Source organism: Mytilus californianus, unplaced genomic scaffold (genome assembly GCF_021869535.1).
Source record: "Mytilus californianus isolate M0D057914Y unplaced genomic scaffold, xbMytCali1.0.p SCAF_7, whole genome shotgun sequence".
Lineage (NCBI taxonomy): Eukaryota > Metazoa > Mollusca > Bivalvia > Mytilida > Mytilidae > Mytilus > Mytilus californianus.
Window position 1 is genome coordinate 69317300 of NW_026262723.1, and position 23246 is coordinate 69340545.

Below are 23246 nucleotides of genomic sequence, written 5' to 3' on the forward strand. Positions count from 1 at the left end.
TCAAATACTAGTAATAGTTCGAGTAAAATAAGCAAGATTGGCTTGTGTTTAAGAAGAGACAAACTTAGCGAGCAGAGAGCTCTCTCTTTTTTATTTCCAATGTTGAACACCAAGTAGTAATTAGAGTATATTAATTTTTATTAAAAAAATATTAGTTCACATACAATGACGGCTAAAACCAACTTTGAAACGTGATAAAATCAACATAGAAAAATAGGTGCTCCAGAAATATTAGGACTTCCCGTCTCTTTCGATACACACATGTTGCCTTGTCAACAATAAACCCAACACAAACCTACAATTAGACATCAACAACCCTACTAATCGTATACTTATAACTGAAATTTATGAATGTACATACAAAAATAACCGTCGTCAGTTATTAACAATGGTACTTTAATTACTTTATTGTAAGTAAAGGGGTTTATTATTACCATTAAATAATAAACCAGGTTTTTTTTATTGATAAACACAATGTAAACAGTTCAAAATATACATTTTATTAAGAAAATAATATATAGTTTTTAAGAAAATAAATTAAATAAGTAACTATAAAAAAATGATAAGATGTAAAATATTTTATAACGAAGAATAAGTTTATCAAAATTTTATACCAGCAAATATTTGTGCGTATTGACTTAATAAGAACAGTAGAAACAGCCAATAAATAACTAAATGATTTGAATAATATCAATATCCACATCTGCCAAATTATCACAGTCTTAATCATATCTTTAACATTTAAAAAAAAAACCAAATAAAAAATAAATAACGCAGCATATCCCAATGATTTTACATCCGGTTGTGCTTCCCTAGAGTGGTTCTACAGTTTGGACAACTGTGTACTGTATCCTTACACGAACTGATGCAGAATGGAATAAAACAACATCCGACATCACATCTGCCAAAAAATAGACAAAAATGTATAAAAATTTCTGCTAACTGTAGCCTATTTTTTTAAATATCATGTTAAGAGTACTAGTAATTTGGATTTTGAAGTTGATCACATTAGGCAAAGCTGATTAAAAGAGTGAAAAGTGTTTTACATTTGTTGCTTAATAAAGTCTAATGTTTGATTTTATCCGTTTTTGGGGACTTTCCCTTTTTGAATTTACCTTGGAGTTCGGCATTTTTTGTTAATACTTTTTTTTTACATTAAAGCTTGATATCGAATTGTTTTCATTCTTATTTTTTATAAGAAACCGTTGTTAATATTAGGCGCTAGAGGGGTCTTGAATAATAGAAAGCGTTTCCGATATAAATTTTGAACATCTGATCGCTAGATGAAGGAGATTAAATTTAGTGTTTTATAACAATATCTTGACCTTTACTCCACGCATGCTGTTCCTTATATTCATTGAAAAACATTTGGAATTTGATGCGACTGTCATACAAGTGAGAGGTTTAGCTAGCTTTAAAACCAGGTTTAATCCACCATTTTCTACATAAGAAAATGCCTGTACCAAGTCAGGAATATGACAGTTGTTATCCATTCGTTTGATGTGTTTGAGCTTTTGATTTTGCCATTTGATTAGGGACTTAACTTTCCTTTTTGAATTTTCCTCGGAGTTCAGTATTTTTGTGATTTTACTTTTTTTGAAGATAAAAATATAATTTTTTTTTCACATTTTGTCTTTTTCAATCGAATTTAACTTTTCATGAAAATATATTCGGACTAAATCCCGATAGTGGTTAGTAGTTCTGTTTTTGCTTGTACAAATTTGATTTATTTACTACCTGTCATTGTTTTAAAATATATGTATGGATAGAAAGAATGCCTAGTAGCAAATATGGCCGAGTACAAATTATATCGGCACCAATTACGTAGGTTTAAAATAGATGGTAGGCAGCTCGATTTAACTGCCCCTAGTCTCTGAAGGTATGCTGGATAAGGTCAGAGAGTTAGAAAGTTTCATTGCAACAGGAAACTACTTCTACACGAACGAGGTTTTTGTAAGGGTTCGTTTATGCAGAGATAATTTGACCTCATCTTCCTCTATAAAACCAGGTTTAACCCACTATTTTCTTTGGAAAATGCCTGTATCAAGGTCAGGAATATGACAATTGTTTTTCACTTGTTCCGTTGATTGATAGTGTTTGATTTTGTCAGTTTTTATGGACTAAACCTTTTTGAATTTTCCTAGGAGTTTTTTCCAATACGTGGCATCGGTTTGACAAAATCTATGTATTTTGTAGACGCTACTGTCGACCGGTAGATACCTGTATCTTTCTAGCACCACATTTGTCTTTTCATAAGAAACTTACCCAACAAGACATAGAACTAGACAGGCGACCCACGTTAATGTACCAGTTTGATAAGTTGTGCTGGTTATTATCTGTTTCTGACAATTTGGACAGGTCATACCAACTGGCGTCTCTCTCATCGGTTGTGACATCATCGGTTGTGTTACGATAACTGTTGTTGGTTGTCCATATCCAGGATTACCTAGAGTGTGATGTTGAATTATGTAAACACATTTAAGATGTAGATTTGTTAGCTAGTCAATTTACGTGACAGGCTAATTTTAAACGTTTGAAAACTCGATTACAGTAACAGAAAACTATGGTCCTAAACGGAATGGAAAGCCTTTTTCAGGTCTTTCAGAATTATTTTGATTATGTATTTGCTGTTTTTTTTTTATCAACTTATCCTTTATATCAGTTTTTTTATATAAATCTTTATGTTTTAACAGCATTTATATTCATTTTCATCGGTTGTCGATTTTAAGAATAACACGTAATATAAATACGCACTCCTAAACAAATTTTACTTTTTTATCTTTAGATAAGTTGTTCCCTTACTTTTCTGCTAAAAACAAAATAATAAACCAACCAAACAAACAAACAAGCTCTAACCAACCAAACAAACAAGAGATACCCAACCAACCAAACAAACAAAACAAAAATACAAGAAAAAACTTTCAGTTTCATATTGATGTTTACGCATGCACTGACGAAATGTTCATCTTTCGAAGAGTACAAAATACCACGTATACCGTTGAAACAACAAAATAAAATACAACGAAAAGCATCTTATAATGCAAAACCAACAATTCATTTCATTACATGTCACTCAGTGTTAAATGATGCCACACTGGTTCATATTGAGCCTTATGCAAAACATCAGAAACATCTTACAAACGTATACCATGTAGTATAACGAAATCCGAGTTCTATATTTTAATTAGATTGAAATAATTACATTACTTAAGTATTGAGTCTTTTTTTGGTTCGTCGTATATTTATACCTATTAGATGACACTCTCACCATGGCACGAAGTAATTAATTTATTAATTTCTGATCAATTTTAATAAATGCAAAGAAAATTTCCGAAACATCCTGTAAACAGCCAGGCTAATTGCTGCCGGATTTCATGAGATTGAATCGGTTTGGTATGGCCATTCTAAAAATTGGGCATAATTCCATGTGAGCAATAAATGCTCTTCCGATGCTTTATAAACAAGCGGCTGTCTTCATTAATACCCAATCGACAATCCTCGGGTGAATCCGCTATTTTCCTTCTATCATTTTAGATGGAGCAACGGAATCGACCGAGTTTAGACGAGTGCAATTATACCTACCATCAAAACTGTATATAAAGAGAATTACTAAAATCATATTTACCTGGTTGATATGGTGCCGGAGGTGGGAGTTGACCATATCCTGGTTGACCACCTGGTTGACCATCTGGTTGACCATATCCTGGTTGACCCCCTGGTTGACCCCCTGGTTGACCATATCCTGGTTGATTACCTGGGGGTAAAGATAAATTTGTCATGAAGCCTCATTGAAATATCCAATCGCACAGGCTTATTTAAATTGTGTTTGTAAACGAATTAGTCTCAGTAGTAGTGAGGACTTTACTCGGAAATAGACAAAGAGTGTGTTGTTGTGTTTCATTGTGGTAGTTCTTGGATATAACGGTCTCCAATGATGAACCAAATTTCACACTCTTTTCAGCAATACCACGCAGCTCATTATCGTAGTGTATGTTACCGATGATCTCTGAGTCTTTATTATAACTATATTTTCTATTTTTGTTGTTTTACATTTTTTTATCTGATGGGCATATGTCAAAATATGCAAATGTCTTATTTTTGAGTAGATGTTATGATTAAGTGAACAAAGTCGATAAAAAGTAATGGCAAATGACAATATATTCCACTACAATGTATGTGTAAGATTTTACATACGAATTGGTTTATATTGAATTTCAATTATATATTACGTGTTGTAGCAACAACAACAAAAAAAAAAAAAAAACAAACAAACAAACAAAATCGGGTATATCCATTTTTTTTATTGTAGTAGAAAAGATAATACCTAATTTTATAACGGTCTTACTGTGACTTGACTGTTAGTGTTGCTCTCCATCTATTGCAACTTATTCAAAATTCTGACCAAATTGCAATTTGTTTTATAAAACCAAACTGTTCAGAAATTTGAACAAACTGCTGTAGAAAACCACAGTCCAGTTCCACTTCAATGTTATTATGAAAAATCAGTCTAACAGTTTGTATAGAAATTGTATTGTAATTGTCATGCTAAAGGTGATAGGTAGTAATTTTGAATTGCTATAAAAATGTCCAAACTAAGCTTTCATACAATTTTTCTTTTGAAAAACTCTTCTATATTCATAAGAATCAGACATCATTTGTATTAAAACATTTTATATTCAATAAAATATGTGTGAAATTACGATAGGAAGTTTCCACATAATCAATTTTTCTTTCGAAAAGTCTTCTTTATTCAAAATAATAATGTTTAAGGCTATCTCCCATGGAAACTTATTAACAACGTATTGTAATTTCACATATATTTTACTGATTATAAGATGTTTTAATTCAAATGATGTCGGATTCTTATGAATATAGAAGACTTTTCGAAAGAAAAATTGTATGAAAGCTTAGTTTGGACATTTTTATAGCAAAAAGGGGGGGGGGGGGGGGGGTTCTGCCTTTTTTTTTTATTAGTTTATCCTGACTTTTTTTACATAAATTGTCATCCTGCATTTTTTTTCTGCCCAAGTTGCTCATCCTGCCTTTTTTTTACTCAAAACTCCTGTCCTGCCTTTTTTTCAAATTTCATCCTAGCCCCCCCCCCCCCCCCCCCTAAAAATCAAATGGTAGCTCCCTAATATACATTTTTACTCCGGGTACTATGATGAATAGGACATACGATGTTGTGCTATATAGATTTAACTATATAAATTGTTCAACAAATAAATGATAGTTTAAACATTAGTTATTCCAATAGAACACATATTTGATACAAACAGTTTAATTTCGTCCACGCCTTCAAATTTTCGACCTGTGTCCTTAACCCAAAACATCTGGTATCGACCTATTTTCATGGTGGACCTTTCTATCGAAGCTTTATGTTTCCAGACTAAATGCCGTTTATCATAACTCTATTTTCCCAAACTCCATTTTCATAGTTTAAAATACGAATTAACAATATATTTGATGAAAATTGTTATAATGAAATACAAAAAAGAAATTATAAAACGATTCATTTACACTTTTATTACACGAATGCTTTACGAATCCATTCCAGTAATTACGATTATGCATAGCAAATTATTATAACCAATACTAACGAATTGTTTTAATAGATCTTTCAAATTAAAATCCACTTAATTTAAAAATAAGATCCTTGAAATTAACAAACAATGATGAAATTAATTTGTTATATGAACATACAATTTTCAGTAAACATTGAAAGCATTCGCAGCATAATGTAAACAAAAGTGTATCATAACGACGGTGGAGTTTCTTTTAATAGTACAAATAAAAATGTCAGTCGTGGTTTAAATTCAATAGAAAACAGTATAATCATTGATGATCAGTTGCGAGTCATAATGTCATGAATTGATCTGTAAAATAATAAATATGTTGATAGATCACCATGGTTGCACAACAAACGCGACATACTAGATTGATCATGTGCAAAATTATAGTTTTATAGTTGATGTGTCTCCCTCGGTTTTAGTTTGTAACCCGGATTTGTTTTCTCTTAATCGATTTATGACTTTTGAACAGCGGTATACTACTGTTGCCTTTATTTATTCAATATTTAGCATAATGTTGATATACAATCAACCTTATACAAATACCTTTGCGATCAACGTTGTTCATTGGTTTCCAGACTTTAGTACAAATGAGCGTAAATGTCATATCTAAGAAAATACCTTTTTGGTATCAACAGCGAAAAAATAATATCATTCTGATAAACAATAGATAACTATGAACAAGTTTATATTTTGGATTTACTAAAACTTATCTAAGCGATATTTCTTGGTTCTTCCCGTTCCTTCTCTTTACAGGTTAATATGACCTGCTAGATTGATACGAATAATCGTTATCACATGTCAGATGTATTATAGCCGCAATAACAATGTCGTACGGACTAGTTAATGGCTCAAAGTCACATAACGGACAAGAAAATGATGTAGCGAATGCCTTACATTATCTAGCATCAATTGGCAAAGTTGACAAAGATGCAAAAAGCTTAAATTGAATACACGTATCGTGTAATCTGCAAATAAATCCAGTCCCAGCAAAGGTTTCTGAGAGAAAAGTATACTTTGTATTAGACAGACCCAGGATATATGCTGCACACTTACAGCTTAGAACCGAATATAAGAAAAACATGTTACAAATACACAGACAGAATCGTTAGTTCGCCATTTCGTCCCCGAGGGTATCACCAGCCCAGTAGTCAGCACTTCGTTGTTGACATAATATCAGTTATATGGTCATTTTTATAAATTAACTGTTTGCAAAAGTATGAATTATTCGAAATACTAAGGATTTTCTTATCCCAGGCATAGATTAGTAATACCTTAGCCGTATTTGGCACAACTTTTTGGAATTTTGGGTCCTCAATGCTCTTCAACTTTATACTTGTTTGGCTTTCTAACTATTTTGATCTGAGCGTCACTGATGAGTCTTATGTAGACGAAACGCGCGTCTGGCGTATCAAATTATAAGCCTGGTACCTTTTTAAATTACTGGTAACTATTTACAGTGAGGTTCTTTCATTGTAGAAAATTCATAATTATATGATTATTTATTATTGAAATGTATAATAATCACGTCAGCTTCATAGAAAATGACCTCAAAATTGGTGTACCTATTGTATGGCAATGAATAGCAGTGCAATAGACACTGTAACTGACATCTTGACCTCGAATTGGGATGTGATTATTGTGTTGTCAGTGTAGAAGGGAAATAAAATGGTTTAATTGCTTGTAAATTTTAAACTGTTTCGAGGTTGCTTGCGTGCCTAATCACCATTACGACTGCAAAATGAAAAATACGGTATAGGTTACTAGAAAATGTTAGTATCATTCTGTAGCCTTTCTCCGAAAAAAAAGTATCACAAGACTGGAAAGGATTCAAAGAGTATCTGCAAGATTTGTTTTAGGTCACTATCACTGAATAAAAACACACAAATATAACGACCACCGATACCACCCTAAATTACAGGACACAAAAAAAGAGAAGGATCCAATCATTATGAGATTGCCAATAACATTAATTATCAGCATCCATCGACATATCGTGTACACACAGAAGTAAGCAGATGAGATGAGAACCTAATGTTTCTTTTTCCATATGCAAGGACCTCACTAAAATGGCGGGAAACTTTTTATCAGTAAACCAACTTTCAGCACAGTTATCTATAAAAAATATATATGCTTATTTACCTGGATTGTTATAAGGTGGTGGTGGAGCTGCCATATTTCCAAATAAATAAAACCTTTATCCAACTTTATCCAATTCCTATAATATGTTAAAGTATTAATGGAGAATCCATATATATATTATTAATTTCATTACCAAGTCTAAATTGAAAACAACGTTCAAACCTATGATTGCGTTGGATAAAAACCGCAATTTTTATACGTGTGCACGCAAAACAAATTTCTTGGTAGAGGGGTCTAAATACAGCACAAACAACATTTTCCAAAAGACCAAATGAGTGAAAAAGTATATTATAACAAAACGCATTTGACTAGCAGGTCGAACAACTGATGTTCTTAAACCCTGCTGACTGCCATTGGCGATTGCCAAATAAACGGATCACAAGATGAAACAAAATAGATCTTAAATGATATATATATAAATGATACTATGTGCAGAAATGTCATTGGTAATGTCTCGGTGCGTCACAAAATATATAACAAAAATGCATTTTGAATAGTTTAATGTCAAAATAGTAAAACTAAGCATGAACATGAATTTCCCTTTGGTATCCTTGTTCTAGGCATCTTGTGGCAAAATATCTTTCTAGGTAAAAATGTTGCTCATTTGTGCAAATATTAATCGGATGATATCAACAGAGTCAAATTTGACATTTTGCATTTTCATTGAAAGAAGGAAATATGAATGCCAGAATAAAAATAAAATGTTAGACAAAATACAATAGTATCGAAAATGATATCCCGCAGACAACTCCTTAATGTTTTCATGTTTTATAAACATACGAAGAAAAATCCAGCTTTCGTCATAAAAAGAAAAAATGAAACAACACTTGAAACCTTTCATTTTTGGTTCTGTTATTTTTTGTTCACACCGAAAATCATGAACAAATATCACAAGAAGAAACAGATAAGCACCTGGTGTTTGTTTGTCAAATTACTGTGTTAACAAAAAAACAGGAATCTTTTTGATATTTTTGTTTTGAAATCATATGAACAGAAATCAAAGCACAAAGATATTTGTAGTCTTGCATTATTATACCTTTTTTGTATTCAAAAGGTTTTATTTGTGCACGAAAAAGAATAGTATTGTATTATTTTGATCTTATGTTTTTGCTAAATTGATAGAAATATATCTCCCTTATATCATCTTATTTGACAGAGGACCTCTGGCAATCAACCAATTGTAGTATGCGAAGATTGAAATACACCTTCTTTTATCTGTCATCCACTCTGGTATATTTTTAATGGAAAATAATGGACGTATTTAACCGCGGTTTTTTCTCCACGTAATGATATCTTCGAATGGCAGTATAAAAAAATCAAACAAAATAAAAAACAAGTCAATAATTTTTTATCAAATCCAACATGAATTCTGCCAAAAAAATATGAACTACCAGAACTATAAGTACTGTTTCTACTTACGTGTACACGAACTATAGTTTAATGACTGAAAATCCACAATTTATTTTCAAAAATAGATATTGGAAAAGTGTAATCATCACTACATGGAAACCAGTCAGGTGTGAACTAATAGCATTTTAATATGACCGATTTTTTCTTTGCCGATACTGAATTAAAGTGTTCAAACATCTTTTGTGTTTATTGATCCATTTGATAAGCAACTATACGTGGAAATAAGATTTGTTCTGGTACTGACGTATATTGAATATATAAATATCTTCTCATGACAATTTATTAAGTGCGAATATATTTCAACACACTGAACATAGTTCGGGTATTAAAAATACCCGAGAAGATTAAGAAACAAAATGTCCTCAAACTTAAACTATCTGACCGAAAAAACCCTGACGAATGAAATATAGAAAAACCGTGACAGAAAAAAATCACAAAACAGAATCTTATTTATTGAGTTCTTCTTTATCTTAGGTTCATTTTCTTTGTAAATGTAACAGGAGGGGGTCGGTGACGACACCTCCCGGGACGTGTAGTGGCTAGTACTTCGTCCCTATTCTATCCTCGGGATACCTGATATCAGATTTTGGCAGATTAGAGACACAAATCAAATAGATCTCAACAATTTATTTACAAATGTACAAAATTCAATTAGAACAGTCAAATGAAATGGAAAAGAAAAGTATTTCAGGTCAAATGAATGAAAATGAAATAGTTATTCAAATCAAAAACTTAGATAAAAAAGTAACTGTATACTTCGCGTTGTGTTTTAGAATTTAGAAAATCGTATTAAAATAATGCCTATGTAGATGCTGTTGAATAACTCGAGTGGAATGATTCATTCCGGCGAGCTGGTATATAGAGAAAGGTGGCAGTGCTACACTGCCGGCTCGTATATACAATGTGGGGAGTGGTTTTCACCCCGCCGTAGCAACTCCTGATCAAGTGATAAGGAAAATGCTATTAATTTCAAAGATATAAATAAAAATATGGTATTGAAGAAAACTTGAATGAATTAATATTCATCAAATATATAAAGTAATATGAAATTTAAATACTTTTATAGTTAAATTATTAAATTCAATTCAATATTTTATTTACGTCTCACCTTATGCATAAAATTACACAATACATTTATAAAAGATACATTTTGTATACATAAGCCAATCTATACAGATTTATGAGAGACGATAATCTCTAAAACAATATGTATGTACATAATAAATATTAAACATGAATGGTAAAATTATACAACATAATTATTCAATTATTATTAAAGCTACTTTGTATTTTAGCCTGTCTAGATCAAATTAAACATAAAATAAACATTTAATTAAGAAAATACTAATCTGAAACAATTAAAGGGAGACTACCTAAACCACATTCATTACAGTAAGAGAGAGGCTGTTCCGCTTATTTAAATATATGAACAGTGTTAACAATTGTTCATTTGCAATCTATTTAACCTGTTCAATATCATTAAGCTCGTAAGCAAAAATAGCCCAACCCTTTACAGGATTTGTCAGGAAAAATGTCGCTTCTGGCTACAGAAACTGACATACTTTCGGCTGATTGGAAGAAAAAGGAAAATAAGTACTCCATCTAGTAAATTTGTTATGTTAAGTTAAGTTTATGCTTCTAGGTGAGCTTTTCTATATTCTAATTTGGCTCAAAGGCACCTAGCATGTGATATTATTGATGCAATGCATGTGAGTCAATCAATCATCATACACGAATACAATATTATGCTTGGCTATGAGTGTCCTACTCAACACTCCTATACATTTTGCAACAAATAAGACTTTCAAAGGAAATGAAATTTCATCAATTATATTTGATTATTGCTTTTAGAGGCTACGCTCTTTAATAGATCAAGACGAAATGAGATTTCTTTTTTTAAAAGACAGCCCATAAATTAAAAAAAAACTGAAACTTATCTTCATTCGATGCATGAAATCCGCATTTATTCTCATTTTCTTGAAATATGTGCATATCAAGATGGAAATATGAATATGTTATAACAACGTAAAGCATGTCTTAATTGTTTGAATTTCTTGCTATCTTGTAATTCCCTTTATTATGAGCAAATTTAAAGCAGTTCCCAAAATCTTCATTTCCTTGCTCCATAATGGGCCTAAACGTCCATTCTTCTTTCATGGTGTTATAAACTAAGACTCACCTGTATCTATTTACAATTTTAACAATGAAAAATTTCCAATTTTCAATTAAACCTACTTAATCTCATAAATTTAGGAAGCAAGTAGCACAGCTATTTACAAGATTAGAAAAATCATTGAATATGAAAATTGATTTGAATTAAAGAATACTTCGTGTGATAGTGGGAGTGTTCCCGGTTTTTTTGGCTGATTTGAAGAAGGAAAAAGATATGGATCCATTATAATAATAGCCCGTTCTTATTACCAAGTCTAGTTAACTATTGCTAGGAGTAGTTTCTAATATTTTCCAATATGGCTTAATTGGAACCTAGTATTTGACATCAATCATCATACACCAATATAAATATTATCCTAGCTAACACCCTGCAAATTTAAAAAAAAAAGAAAGATTTAGACTTTCAGAGGAGATGACATCTTATAGGTTAGATTTAATTCATAAATTACAATTTGTATATCGAGGATGTCCTTATCATAACTTCTACGCATAACATCGATATCCGCATTTGTCTTCATTTCATTAAATATGCACATGAGACGTAAAAACATAGTAAAGATTGTCGTATTGATTTAAATTTCATTCTTTCATGCATTTTTATTTATTATGAGCAAATGTGAAGTAGTTCTAAAAAAATTCCTATTGGCCTAGCAGACCTTTAGTCTTAGATGCATGACATTTTTATTAGTTGTTATTGGCTTTGAACTAGCTGTCAGCAACTGCGAATACTCGGCTCAAATCTGTACTTAGTGTTTTTTTGTTATGGGGATGTATAAGTATCCTGCCACGTCCATTCTGTGTTTTTGTTAGATGTATTTCTATTTGTATCCATCAGATGAGTTAAGCCTTTTTCAACTGATTTTTATAGTTTGTTCTTATGTTGTACTGGTACACCACTATTCCAGGTCAGGGGAGGGTTGTTGCTTTCAAACTAGTTTAACTCCGCCACATTCTGTATGTGCCTGTCCCAAGTCAAGAGCCTGTAATTCAATGGTTGTCGTTTGTTGCTCTGTAACATAACTGATTTTCGTTTATTATTTTGTAAGTTAGTTAGGCCGTTAGTTGTCTCGTTTGAATTGTTTTACATTTGTCATTTCGGGGGCCTTTTATAGCTGACTATATGGTATGGGCTTTGCTCATTGTTGAATACCGTCCGCTGACCTATAGTTGTTAATTTCTGTGTCATTTGGTCTCATGTGGAGAGTTTTCTCATTGGCAATGATACCACATCTTCTTATTTTTATACTTAATGTCCATTTACTTTCATAGCTTTGTTAACTAACGCCCACCTGGACCTATCCACAATGTTTACAATGACAATTATTTTATTATTTTTAACCTACTAAATCTACCTAATTTGGGAAGCAAATTGTATCGCTATTTACAAGATTTAAAAAAAAACCACTTGCATTAAGAAATTGGTTAGAATTGAAGATTACTTCTGGCTACAGTGGGAGTATAATATTTTTAAGCTGACTGGAATGAGAGAGAAAATATAAAGATCCCATAAGGCATACTATTCTTACGAATTCAAGTATACAGTTGCTAGGTGAAGGTTCTTATATTTTCAAAATAGCTAAATAAGAACCTAGTATGTGACATTATTGCTGCCATCTATGTGACTCACTCAATCGTCATGTATAAATAAAAATCGTAGCCTTTGATAATAGTTTCTAATAAAAATGTATGTAATGTTTTGCAAGATCATCAGTTAGAATTGCAAAATCGAATATTGTTTAAAATTACTGGTACTAAGTATTCGAATATCAAAAGTCTTTATCATATTCTTGTGTGAATTATCAACAATTTTGAATATTTCAATTAATTGAAAATGTTATTCAGTCATACATATTACTGTTGAAGACACTATAGCAAATGCAAATGCGATAACAACGACGATTCTACATCATAACATGTATAAGGGATAATTATGCTAAAAATATCTTTTTGGGGCCCTTTATAGCTTGCTGTTCGGTGTGAGCCAAGGCTCCGTGTTGAAGGCCGTACTTTGACCTATAATTGTTTACGTATTACACATTGTGACTTGGATGGATAGTTGTCTCATTGGCACTCATACCACATCTTCTTATTTATAGGTAGATTTTGGTAGTGTAAACAATACTCGGAAAAAATAAGCAAACTATCTACAGTAAAATTTCTTGTCATAATTGATTTCTATAGGGGCCATTTCCCTATATTTCCTTTCAGATAAAAGAACATTGCAAACTATCTTAATCTGTTGAGTTCACTGGTATTGTTATAAAGTCTGTTGAACTGAACTGTGGTAGAGCAACGTCGGATTCTCGCTTCAGATCATGAGAAAAATGTGGATATTTATTCTCATGTTGATGCGACAATCAATACTTAGTTTCCTAGTAGTCAGCACTTCTGTGCTGACATAAATTATCATTGATATGGTCATAATTATAAATGAAGTGTTTACAAAACTTTAAAATTTTCGAAACACTAAGGGCTTTCTGTCCCAGGAATAGATAACTTAGCTGTATTTGGCAAAACCTTTCGGAATTTTGGGTCCCTAATGCTCTTCAACTTCGTACTTTATTCTTGTCCTTTTTACTTTTTGATTCCAGCGACACTAATGAGTCTTTTGTAGACGAAACGCGCGTCTGGCGTCCAAAATTTTAATCCAAGTATCTATGTGTGTATTGGTTATACCGAAGTGACCTTAAAAGCGACGACCAGATATTTCATATAAAACCAATTTACTACAGTTTTCGCGGATCAACGCTTTTCCATTGTATATATCCTAATACGTACTAATGCCGTTAGTTATTTTATAGTGTTTCTTTTCAAAGTCAGTAGACTGAATCATCACGTTATAAATGTATTGATTTGAAAAAGCTATTTATATCACAACGCAATCATTATTATAATGGCAGCCACTTCCAACTGTAAACAGTTGACAGCCAGTGAGAAGCAGAAAAATGGATCACACACAGTTAACGAAAAGAAACCGAATGTCGACATTTTTGTATTGTATGACGAAGGTGATGATTTCACCACACGTGAAATCTTGGATACATTTCATGATGAAAATATTTCATATCGATGTCTGGAAAGGCACGGAGATCCTGGCAACACTATTTTTGATGACTTCAGAAATTTACTTCTTGAATGTAAAAAAGTATTATTTGTAATTTCAAAAGATTTCAATGAAAATGATGAAAAGGTGTTTATGGTAAAAATGGCTTTAGATTTGGTAAACCATGACGTCAATAGACTTATTACTTTGTTACTGAATGGAGAAATGTCTAGCACCAAAGATTTGTGGTGTCTTAATACAACTCTTAAACTCTCAATCCGACAAGAAGATTGGAAAAGGCAACTTTTACAAGCAATTAGAATTATTCCTGTGGATTATTGCTCCGTATTAGAAACCGGAAACGTTTCATATTATCTTCTATTGAGGGGATTAACATTTGTAAATTTAAGGTGGAATGTTATGGCGTTCTTATCGTTGCCGAAAATCGTTATTTGAAAGCAGAGTTGGTAGAATATTCAAAACACCTAGAGCAACACCATGCTATGAACACGTTCAAAGCATGTGAACAGTGCGGATTTCTTTCTCAGGTTGATACTACAATTAATTTGTCATTTCGAAGTGATTTTTCAAGCGACCAGATATTGGATATAAAAAACGATTTACTTCAGTTGTGCGTTAGTCTGTTAAACACGCGTATTCTAATGGAAACACAGACAGAATGGTTGATAGTCTGTTCCATAACTGGACTTTATGGAAAACAACAACAAAACTACGTTTCAAATTTCTTTGCTGAGGTCAAGTCTGCAATAGAAACGAATTACACAACTGAGGCTAGTCACAAAGGGCAACTGCATCTCCCAGAATATGCCGATGAGCAAAAACGAAGAGAGTCATTTGAAGGTGTTTGGCCAAGCAAAAATGTTCCACCAGCAGAACTCATGGCGAAATCTGGATTTGTTTTTATGATGAAACCTGATGTTGCTCAATGTTTTTCATGTGGTTATAATCAATGTTTATGGGAACCCGATAAAGATCCTCTCTTTGTACACGCACAAGTTACACCATCATGTAATTTTGTAAGAGAAAATGTACCGCCCGACAAGCTACCTTCTCAAAGAATAAAATGTGTCACCAAAAACGATGCATTTTCATCAGAAGACAGTAGGCTGATTTCACTAGGAAATTTAAAAATCGCCGACTCGCACATCCAGATTTTAGATTCTGAAGTAGATTTTACTCGCCACCAACTGGCAAAGGCGGGATTTTATTTTATAGGATACAATATGGTTTAATGTTTTTCATGTGGAATATCTGTAAGTTATAAAGGCATTGAGACCGAATCAGACATTTGGAACATGCATGCTACCTTATCACCTAGTTGCGAACACCTGTTACTTCAGAAAGGGTCCGAATTTATCAATGCCATCAATAGTATTCAAAAAAGAAACCGTGAGCCAACAATCGTTACTTTATTTCTATTACCATTAAAGGGAGAACAACACTTTGAATGGCCAGGTTATGTGTTTTTACCTGGGGAACGATACAAACTTCAACCAATTGAAGTATGAAATAAACTTTGTGTTCTGTATTATGAATTGAGGAATATATAAGTGATCATAATAAGTTAAAATTCACAAGAATGATAAACGGTAGATAAATAAATATACATATTTTATTTATTAATTAATTGGTGTGTATTCTTTATTTTTTGTATCACTAACATTTTTATTCAGTGTAAAAAATAGGCAAAATGTGGTAAAAACCTATGAAAAAGCAACCCAAAACACAAACAAAAAGACATTTTAAGATAAACTTGTGATCTCCAGTGATGGACAGGCGTTCATTCCATATTTCATGTTCTTACAGAATCAACATTTAACTTAACCATACAAGACACAAGGCATACCAATTGAATAACATCATACTCATAACTTTTTTGAATAAGCTTATGAAGATTAAAAAAATCGTCAGTACATTTGTACTTATTTTAAAGTTTGTGTTATTCCTATATTCCTAACATTACAAAATAAAATTAAAGTGAAATAACATTTTGAAATGAAACTTCTTTAAATAAAATCATAAGTCCCAATCCTTTGTAACAAGAAAAGTAAAAGCTTTGGCCAACTTTTGATATCGATATCATTGATGTTTAATTTTCTTTGCAATTGCTATTAATGTTGATTGAGAATACGTTGATGGTGTTACGGCGCCCATAAGGTAGTTTGATCTAGTTTTGTCAAATTGGTAGCTGATTTGATACAGACCTGCCGTTGCCCGGATTTGATAAACTTTTTAAACCCATAAAATTCGAATTAATTACAATAATTAAATGGTCACTAGAGTGTCAAATACTTTTTGTTGACAAATATGATTGTATATGATATAAAAAAAGGTTAGAAAGTGGAAGGGGGTAATTCAGTGTTTATATAACATTGTCATAGTTGTAAATGTAGATATTTATTACATCCGGTTGTGCTTTCCAACGACGGTTTGACAGCTTGGACATCTGTGTACTGTATCTTTACACGAATCCACACAGAATGGAATGAAACAACATCCGAGATCACATCTGTGAAAGGAAAATAAGAAAAATAACTTGTCGACAAAGATATTACATACTATTTAGGAAATGTAGAATGAACGGGAAAATAAATCAACAATCAATTGATTAATCAGTGATTAATCAATTAAAGTTAACACACGTTTGCTCATCTTATACCTAGTCCTCAACAAAACAAAAAGATTTTTAAAAACTAACCAATAAACAAAATAATATAAATAGAAAGAAATCCTTTTACACCTCCCCCTTCCCCAAAACAAAACAAAAAAACCACGAAAATGGTTTTGACATAATGGATGGAATCTGTTAACTAATCTTGGTCAATATTTAAACGTTTAAACATTTTTCCGTATGGACGACACGTCTTTCTGGAATAACCTTCATCGGGTAGGTACTCTCGAGGTCAAAGGTTTGTACAGTAGAGCTAAAAATGTCATTTTAGAGCAATATATCAGAAAGTGAGTCAAACAATCAATTCAGTAACCATTAGCCAGGTGTAAGAAAATCCGCGATCCTGACCAACACACTGATAGAAGAGTAGTCAACGACGGTTTTTTCACATCGTTTTAGGACAAAGGATTCAACGGGCAATCACATTGTCAGTTAACCGTTCACTTAACACTTTTCAGAACCATTCGGAATAAAAGACTCAACGGGCAATCACACTATCATTTAACCATTCACTTAACGCTTTTCAAAATCATTCTGAATAAAAGACTCAACGGGCAATCACACTATCAGTAGACCTTTCACTTATTAATACTTACCCTACGATACAGAGAAATAAACATGCAAGCCATGTCATCGTTCCTGTCTCCTTACGTGTACCGGTAATAATATTGCTTTGACAGACCGGACAGGTCATATTGACTGGAAATTCTGCCAGCATGGTATTTACTGTAGTTACAGGTTGTGTAATGACAACGGCTCCCGACTGTCCGTACCCTGTAGGTTTTCCATATCCTGTTGTTTGTTAAATCCAAGTTAAAAAACAATATATATATATTTATAATACTATACTGATCTATTTTGTTTAATTCGAAAAATGAATTAAATATAATAAGATTATTTTTGAATATGTACATAAAAAGGGGTTTTTACTTAATAATTGATGTCGGGCATTCCGTGTAACGAATCCACAACGATGTTTAAAGTACAATTTAGTGTTTTAAAAGACCGTTAAAAATGTCCTAAATGTCTTCTCAGGATATTACATAATAAAAGATCAAATGTTCGGATTTGTGTTATTTTGCATTCGAATTTGTTCGTTATAGTATGTAATTGTTCATTTTTTACCCTGTCATAGTTTGCGTTATAGAACTTTATTGAGCATCGCTTAGCGACATCAAATATGTAGGGGTTTTCTTTGTATCGGAAGGTGATAGGACTCGCTTTAATTTAACCATTTTCTATTTGAATTTTAGTTAAGCAAGTCTTTGAATCACAAGACGCACTTCTTCATTTAACACATGGATGTCTGATGAAATAAATTCTCAGATTAAGTCAACCGTGAGAACAATTTTTAAACAAAAGTGGTAAAATTGCGTAAAAGTCACAATAGTCACTGGCCACCGACTGATTCAGAGGTATATGTTAAAAGTTAATACATATGTTCGTTTGAAAACAAGCCAGACTTAACTATTGCAAAATCTCTCAGAATCTTTTAAAGCTAAAATGAAATAATGGAAGATGTCGTGTGTGTATTGTTCTGTTGCTGTCTCGTTGACATATATTCCACATCTATTTATATACATATTTACCTTGATCATAAGGTTGTGGTTGAACAGCCATACTTCTCTATTAAGAAATGTTCCTGTTAAAATACAATGTGTGTATGTTAATAAAGAAAGTTATGTGGTCTTATTTTTCTTCCTCTTCTTGCGTTTCTCTCTATCAACACATTTTTCAATCGCACTTTCTCTTAAGAGAATATAACAATTGAACTTAATTATTATATTGACTGGTTAAAACATATTAAGGCATGGTATTATACAGCTGGGACAAGTCGTATAAGTAAAAGAGACTAGTAAAAGGATACTTCATTTTCCCTTTGAATAATCAGACGACTCCTCATAGGAATTATTGCCCTTTAATGAATATTTTTGACAAATTTTAGCGTTTGTTTCTATTATCTTAAAATCAATTATAGATAGACAGAAACTGTAAACAGCATAAATGTTCAGCAAAAAAAAAAAAATAAGATCGACAAAAATGCCAACAACACAGTTCACTCCTAAAAGGAGTTATTGCCCTTAGATAAATATTTTTGACCATCTTTAGCATTTTGTCTATTATCTTGAAACCAATTATATATAGTCAGAAACTGTAAACAGTATAAATGATCAGCAAAAATAATATAAGATCCACAAAATGCCAAAAATACTGAAATAATCAGTTCACTCCTAATAGGAATTATTGTTCATGAATGAATATTTTTTACCAATTTTAGTGTTTTGTCTATTATCTTGGAATCAATTATAAATTGGCAGAAAAGAGGGACGAGAGATACCAGAGGGACAGTCAAACTCATAGATCGAAAACAAACTGACAACGCCATGGCCAAAAATAAAAAGACAAACAGACAAATAATAGTACAGATGACACAACATAGAAAAACTATGAACAGCATAAATGATCAGCAAAAATAATATAAGATCAACAAAAAATGCCAACAACACTGAAATAATCAATTTACTTCTTATAGGAATTATTGCCCATAAATAAATAATTTTTACCAATTTTAGCGTTTGTTTCTATTATAATAAAATCAATTATAGAAAAACAGAAACTGTAAACAGCATAAACGTTCAGCAAAAAAAAAATAAGATCGCCAAAAATGCCAACAACACAGTTCACTCCTAATAGCAGTTATTGCTCTTAGATGAATATTTTTGACCATCTTTAGCGTTTTGTCTACTATCTTGAAACCAATTATATAAAGTCAGAAACTGTAAACAGTATAAATGATCAGCAAAAATAATATAAGATCCACAAAATGCCAAAAATACTGAAATAATCAGTTAAACTCCTTATAGGAATTATTGTCCATGAATAAATATTTTTTACCAATTTTAGTGTTTTGTCTATTATCTTGGAATCAATTATAGACAGACAGACACTATGAACAGCATAAATGATCAGCAAAAATAATATAAGATCAACAAAAAATGCCAACACTGAAATAAGCAATTCACTCCTTATAGGAGTTATTGCACTTAAATAATGATTTTTTATCAATATAAACATTTTTGTCTATTAACTTGAAATTATAATAGATAGAAAGAACTGTTAAATAGTCGATCTCTGGGATTTTTATGAATTTATGTATGCAACTAGAGACCTAGAGCATGACGAACTGCATACAAATATCGAAAAAAAAAATGATACATATTAATTTGATACATATTAATTTGATACTTTCCGAGAAAATATCCGGGAAATAGCAATACAAATGTATAGAATATACATTAATATTGCAAAAAAGATCACCAATTTAGACTTTGAATTATTCTTTCTCAAATTCCAATCGTTCAACAATTTCATGTGCATGTTACGATCTCCATGCAGGATCAGGAAACGAGTCATTTCATGGCTTAATTTCATTTGATCAAAATGAACTCCAAAGTCAGGAGTCTGTAGTTCAGTGGTTGTCGTTGGTTCATGTCTGTCATATTTGTTTTTCGTAAATTTTTTTGTTATAAATAAGGACGTTAGTTTTCTCGTTCGAATTGTTTCCCATTTTTCATGTCGGGGTCTTTTGTAGCCGTTTAACGGTATTGGTTTTTGTCATTGTTGAAGGCCGTACGGTGGCCTATAATTGCTTACATCCACTTCATTTGTACTCTGGTGGATAGCTGTCTCATTGGCGATCGCATCTCCTACTTTCTACTTTTTACATAAAATGTCAAATGTTTCCTATCCCGTAAAATGAAAAAAAGTTATTGTTACTTACTTGTTACTGATGTACTTGTGCACAATCAAATCTGTGGTATAAATTTGAAAATTCACAACAGAAATGTCAAACAGATTTAAACCTTTACGTACACGTTAAACTATCTTAATTACCTATTTGTTTATATATCTAAAACTATTCTATTATTCTAACTATTACATTTCAAAAGATGCTATTATATAAATTTTCTTATCAGAATAAATCTTTTTTTAAACGGCATATTGAATTTAAAAAGGTATAATAAAGTCGACTACGTAGCAGTGCACAAAGAGATAATTAACATTACTTGTTTATTTAAATAATGCAATAATTTTTTATGTGATTTTAATATAAATTCAGAGGGGAAATCAAAGTTTACATGCAGTTTATATCAGATCTACATTCACATCCCTGTAAAGCACGTGTTTAGATGCTACGTAAGTTGAATCAAACACTCCAGGAAAGCACTCATAAAGTTCACTTTTTTCAATGTCATCATTTGAAAAAAAAAACCCAATTTATATGTGGTCAACACAGTCAATGAGGATAAAGTGCTGCCAATTACCGCACATGCCCGAGGGATCGATTTACTTAGCTTGACCACTTACCATTCATTAATCCACACACCAGCGTATATTTTACTTGTGCAAAATCAGTTTCTCAGTTAGAATCAGCAATTCAGTAAACTTCTTTTTTGAGTTAACAAGTGTGGACACAGATCAGTTTGGATAGTTATAGCTTGGTTTGAGTCATGGTACCGTTTGTGACTTTCATACTGAATTTTGCATGATATGCATGATACGAATAGTAATTTTATGGAGGTATTACTATATTTGTTCACTTTTTTAGCAGAACTGGCAGGTATATATATATAATATATTAGGTGGCCGTTTTTTTTATATATATATTTAAGTATCTTTAGCTATGTTGAAAGACTTGCATAATGACAAATTATAAAAATACGAGTACTAGTAGTTTAGTCTCTAACATAACCTATATGATATTCCCTGCTTTTATTTTTGCAAAATGGATGCAATTTGGGTACTCGGTGCAATTTGCGCACTTTGACGTTAACTTCTTCCTGTCCACCCACATTGTTATTACAATTTTACAATTAACGTAGTCTATATATGATGCCCTTCTAATATTTTCCACAGATGGGCATCATATGTAAACTTTTGTTATTTTGATATCCTATGGATAAGAGCAAGAACACATTAGTTTTTGAAATTAAATTAAAATATTAAAGAATATTAACCATAATACTTTGAAACACCAAAAAGAAATATATAATTTTAATAACCGTGGTGCATTACCCAAAGTGCCTGTGATATCACAAATCATGTAAACTGTATCTCTGTATATGTATCGTTACGTCGAATGTACCAATTCTGACTTTAACTCGACGGGAGAGAGAGAGAGCACCTATTCACGGTGTTGGAGAGCTGTTTTGAAGCTCTCAACTGACTTGGCGCACACTTTATTTTCTTCCAGTTGGTTTCAATGGATCACAGTCTTAACGAAGAATGAGTTCTTAAATTGCTCGGTTTTGCAATTTGTTGTATCAATTGCCTTTGAGTTGTTCTTGACCTAGTTGTTTACTATGTTAGTGCTTTCAAAGTCTTCGAAGCGTTCCGGTTTAATATTCTTTTTGGTTTTGCTCTTTACCAAAAATTCTTCAGGTTTAATAGCTGGGACCAAACCCTCAACCACTTTGTGAAGAAATCCAGTTTTTGTGTCCGATCCTTCTTCTTTATATTTGTAATCTCCTGTGATGAAACGCGCTGCTCTACGCTGGTTCCTTTCTACTTAGTTGATGTTGTTTGTTGTATATGGATCCCATACTATTGCCCCATATTCCATTGTAGATCTTACCAATGAGATGTATGCTGTTTTCTTGCAGTCTTTTGTGCAGAATCGTAGGTTGCGTCTTAGAAAGCCGAGTGTTGAATTTGCTTTCTTGGCTTCATTTGAGATGTGGGTGGTCCATTTTAAGTCTTCTGATATATTTGTAGCTCCAGGTATGGATTGTGTTGGACTTGTTGGAGTATGTGTCCATCAAGGATGTAGAATTTCTGGCTTTTGTTCTTAATGCTCAGGATTTAACATTTCTTTGCGTTAAAGCGCATACCCCAGTCTTTGGCCCATTTTTCTAGGCTAACCAGATCTTGATGTAGTAGTGTGTGGTCACGTTGTGTTGTTATGTTTCTGTATAGCAGACAATCGTCAGCAAAAAGTCCAACGATCGATTTTACTTCATCTGGCATGTCGTTGATATGACAGAGGAAGAGAAGGGATCCAAGTACGGTTCCTTGTGGAACTGAGTCGACTGTAGCTTCTTCAGATTCCTCTCCATCAATGACAACTTTCATCTTTCTCTGAGTGAGAACCATTTCCAGCCATTTATTCATCTAGTTTGTGTAACAATTTGTTGTGTGGCACGGTGTCAAGTGCTTT

At 32.2% G+C, this 23246-nt stretch overlaps 1 protein-coding gene and 1 pseudogene across 1 annotated transcript; one reads left to right on the forward strand and one right to left on the reverse strand.

Annotated features, from left to right (window-relative positions):
• Positions 1 to 701: 701 nt before the first annotated feature.
• Positions 702 to 9302, reverse strand: LOC127707843 (lipopolysaccharide-induced tumor necrosis factor-alpha factor homolog). The gene is made up of 5 exons (XM_052212595.1): positions 9132 to 9302; positions 7713 to 7788; positions 3626 to 3754; positions 2266 to 2446; positions 702 to 901 (listed from the first exon to the last, which is right to left on the reverse strand). The coding sequence occupies exons 2-5, from the start codon at positions 7744 to 7746 to the stop codon at positions 793 to 795; spliced, it is 453 nt and encodes a 150-aa protein (XP_052068555.1). The 5' UTR covers positions 7747 to 7788; positions 9132 to 9302; the 3' UTR covers positions 702 to 792.
• Positions 9303 to 14187: 4885 nt separating this feature from the next.
• Positions 14188 to 15985, forward strand: LOC127707844 (uncharacterized; annotated as a pseudogene).
• The last annotated feature ends 7261 nt before the right edge of the window (positions 15986 to 23246 follow it).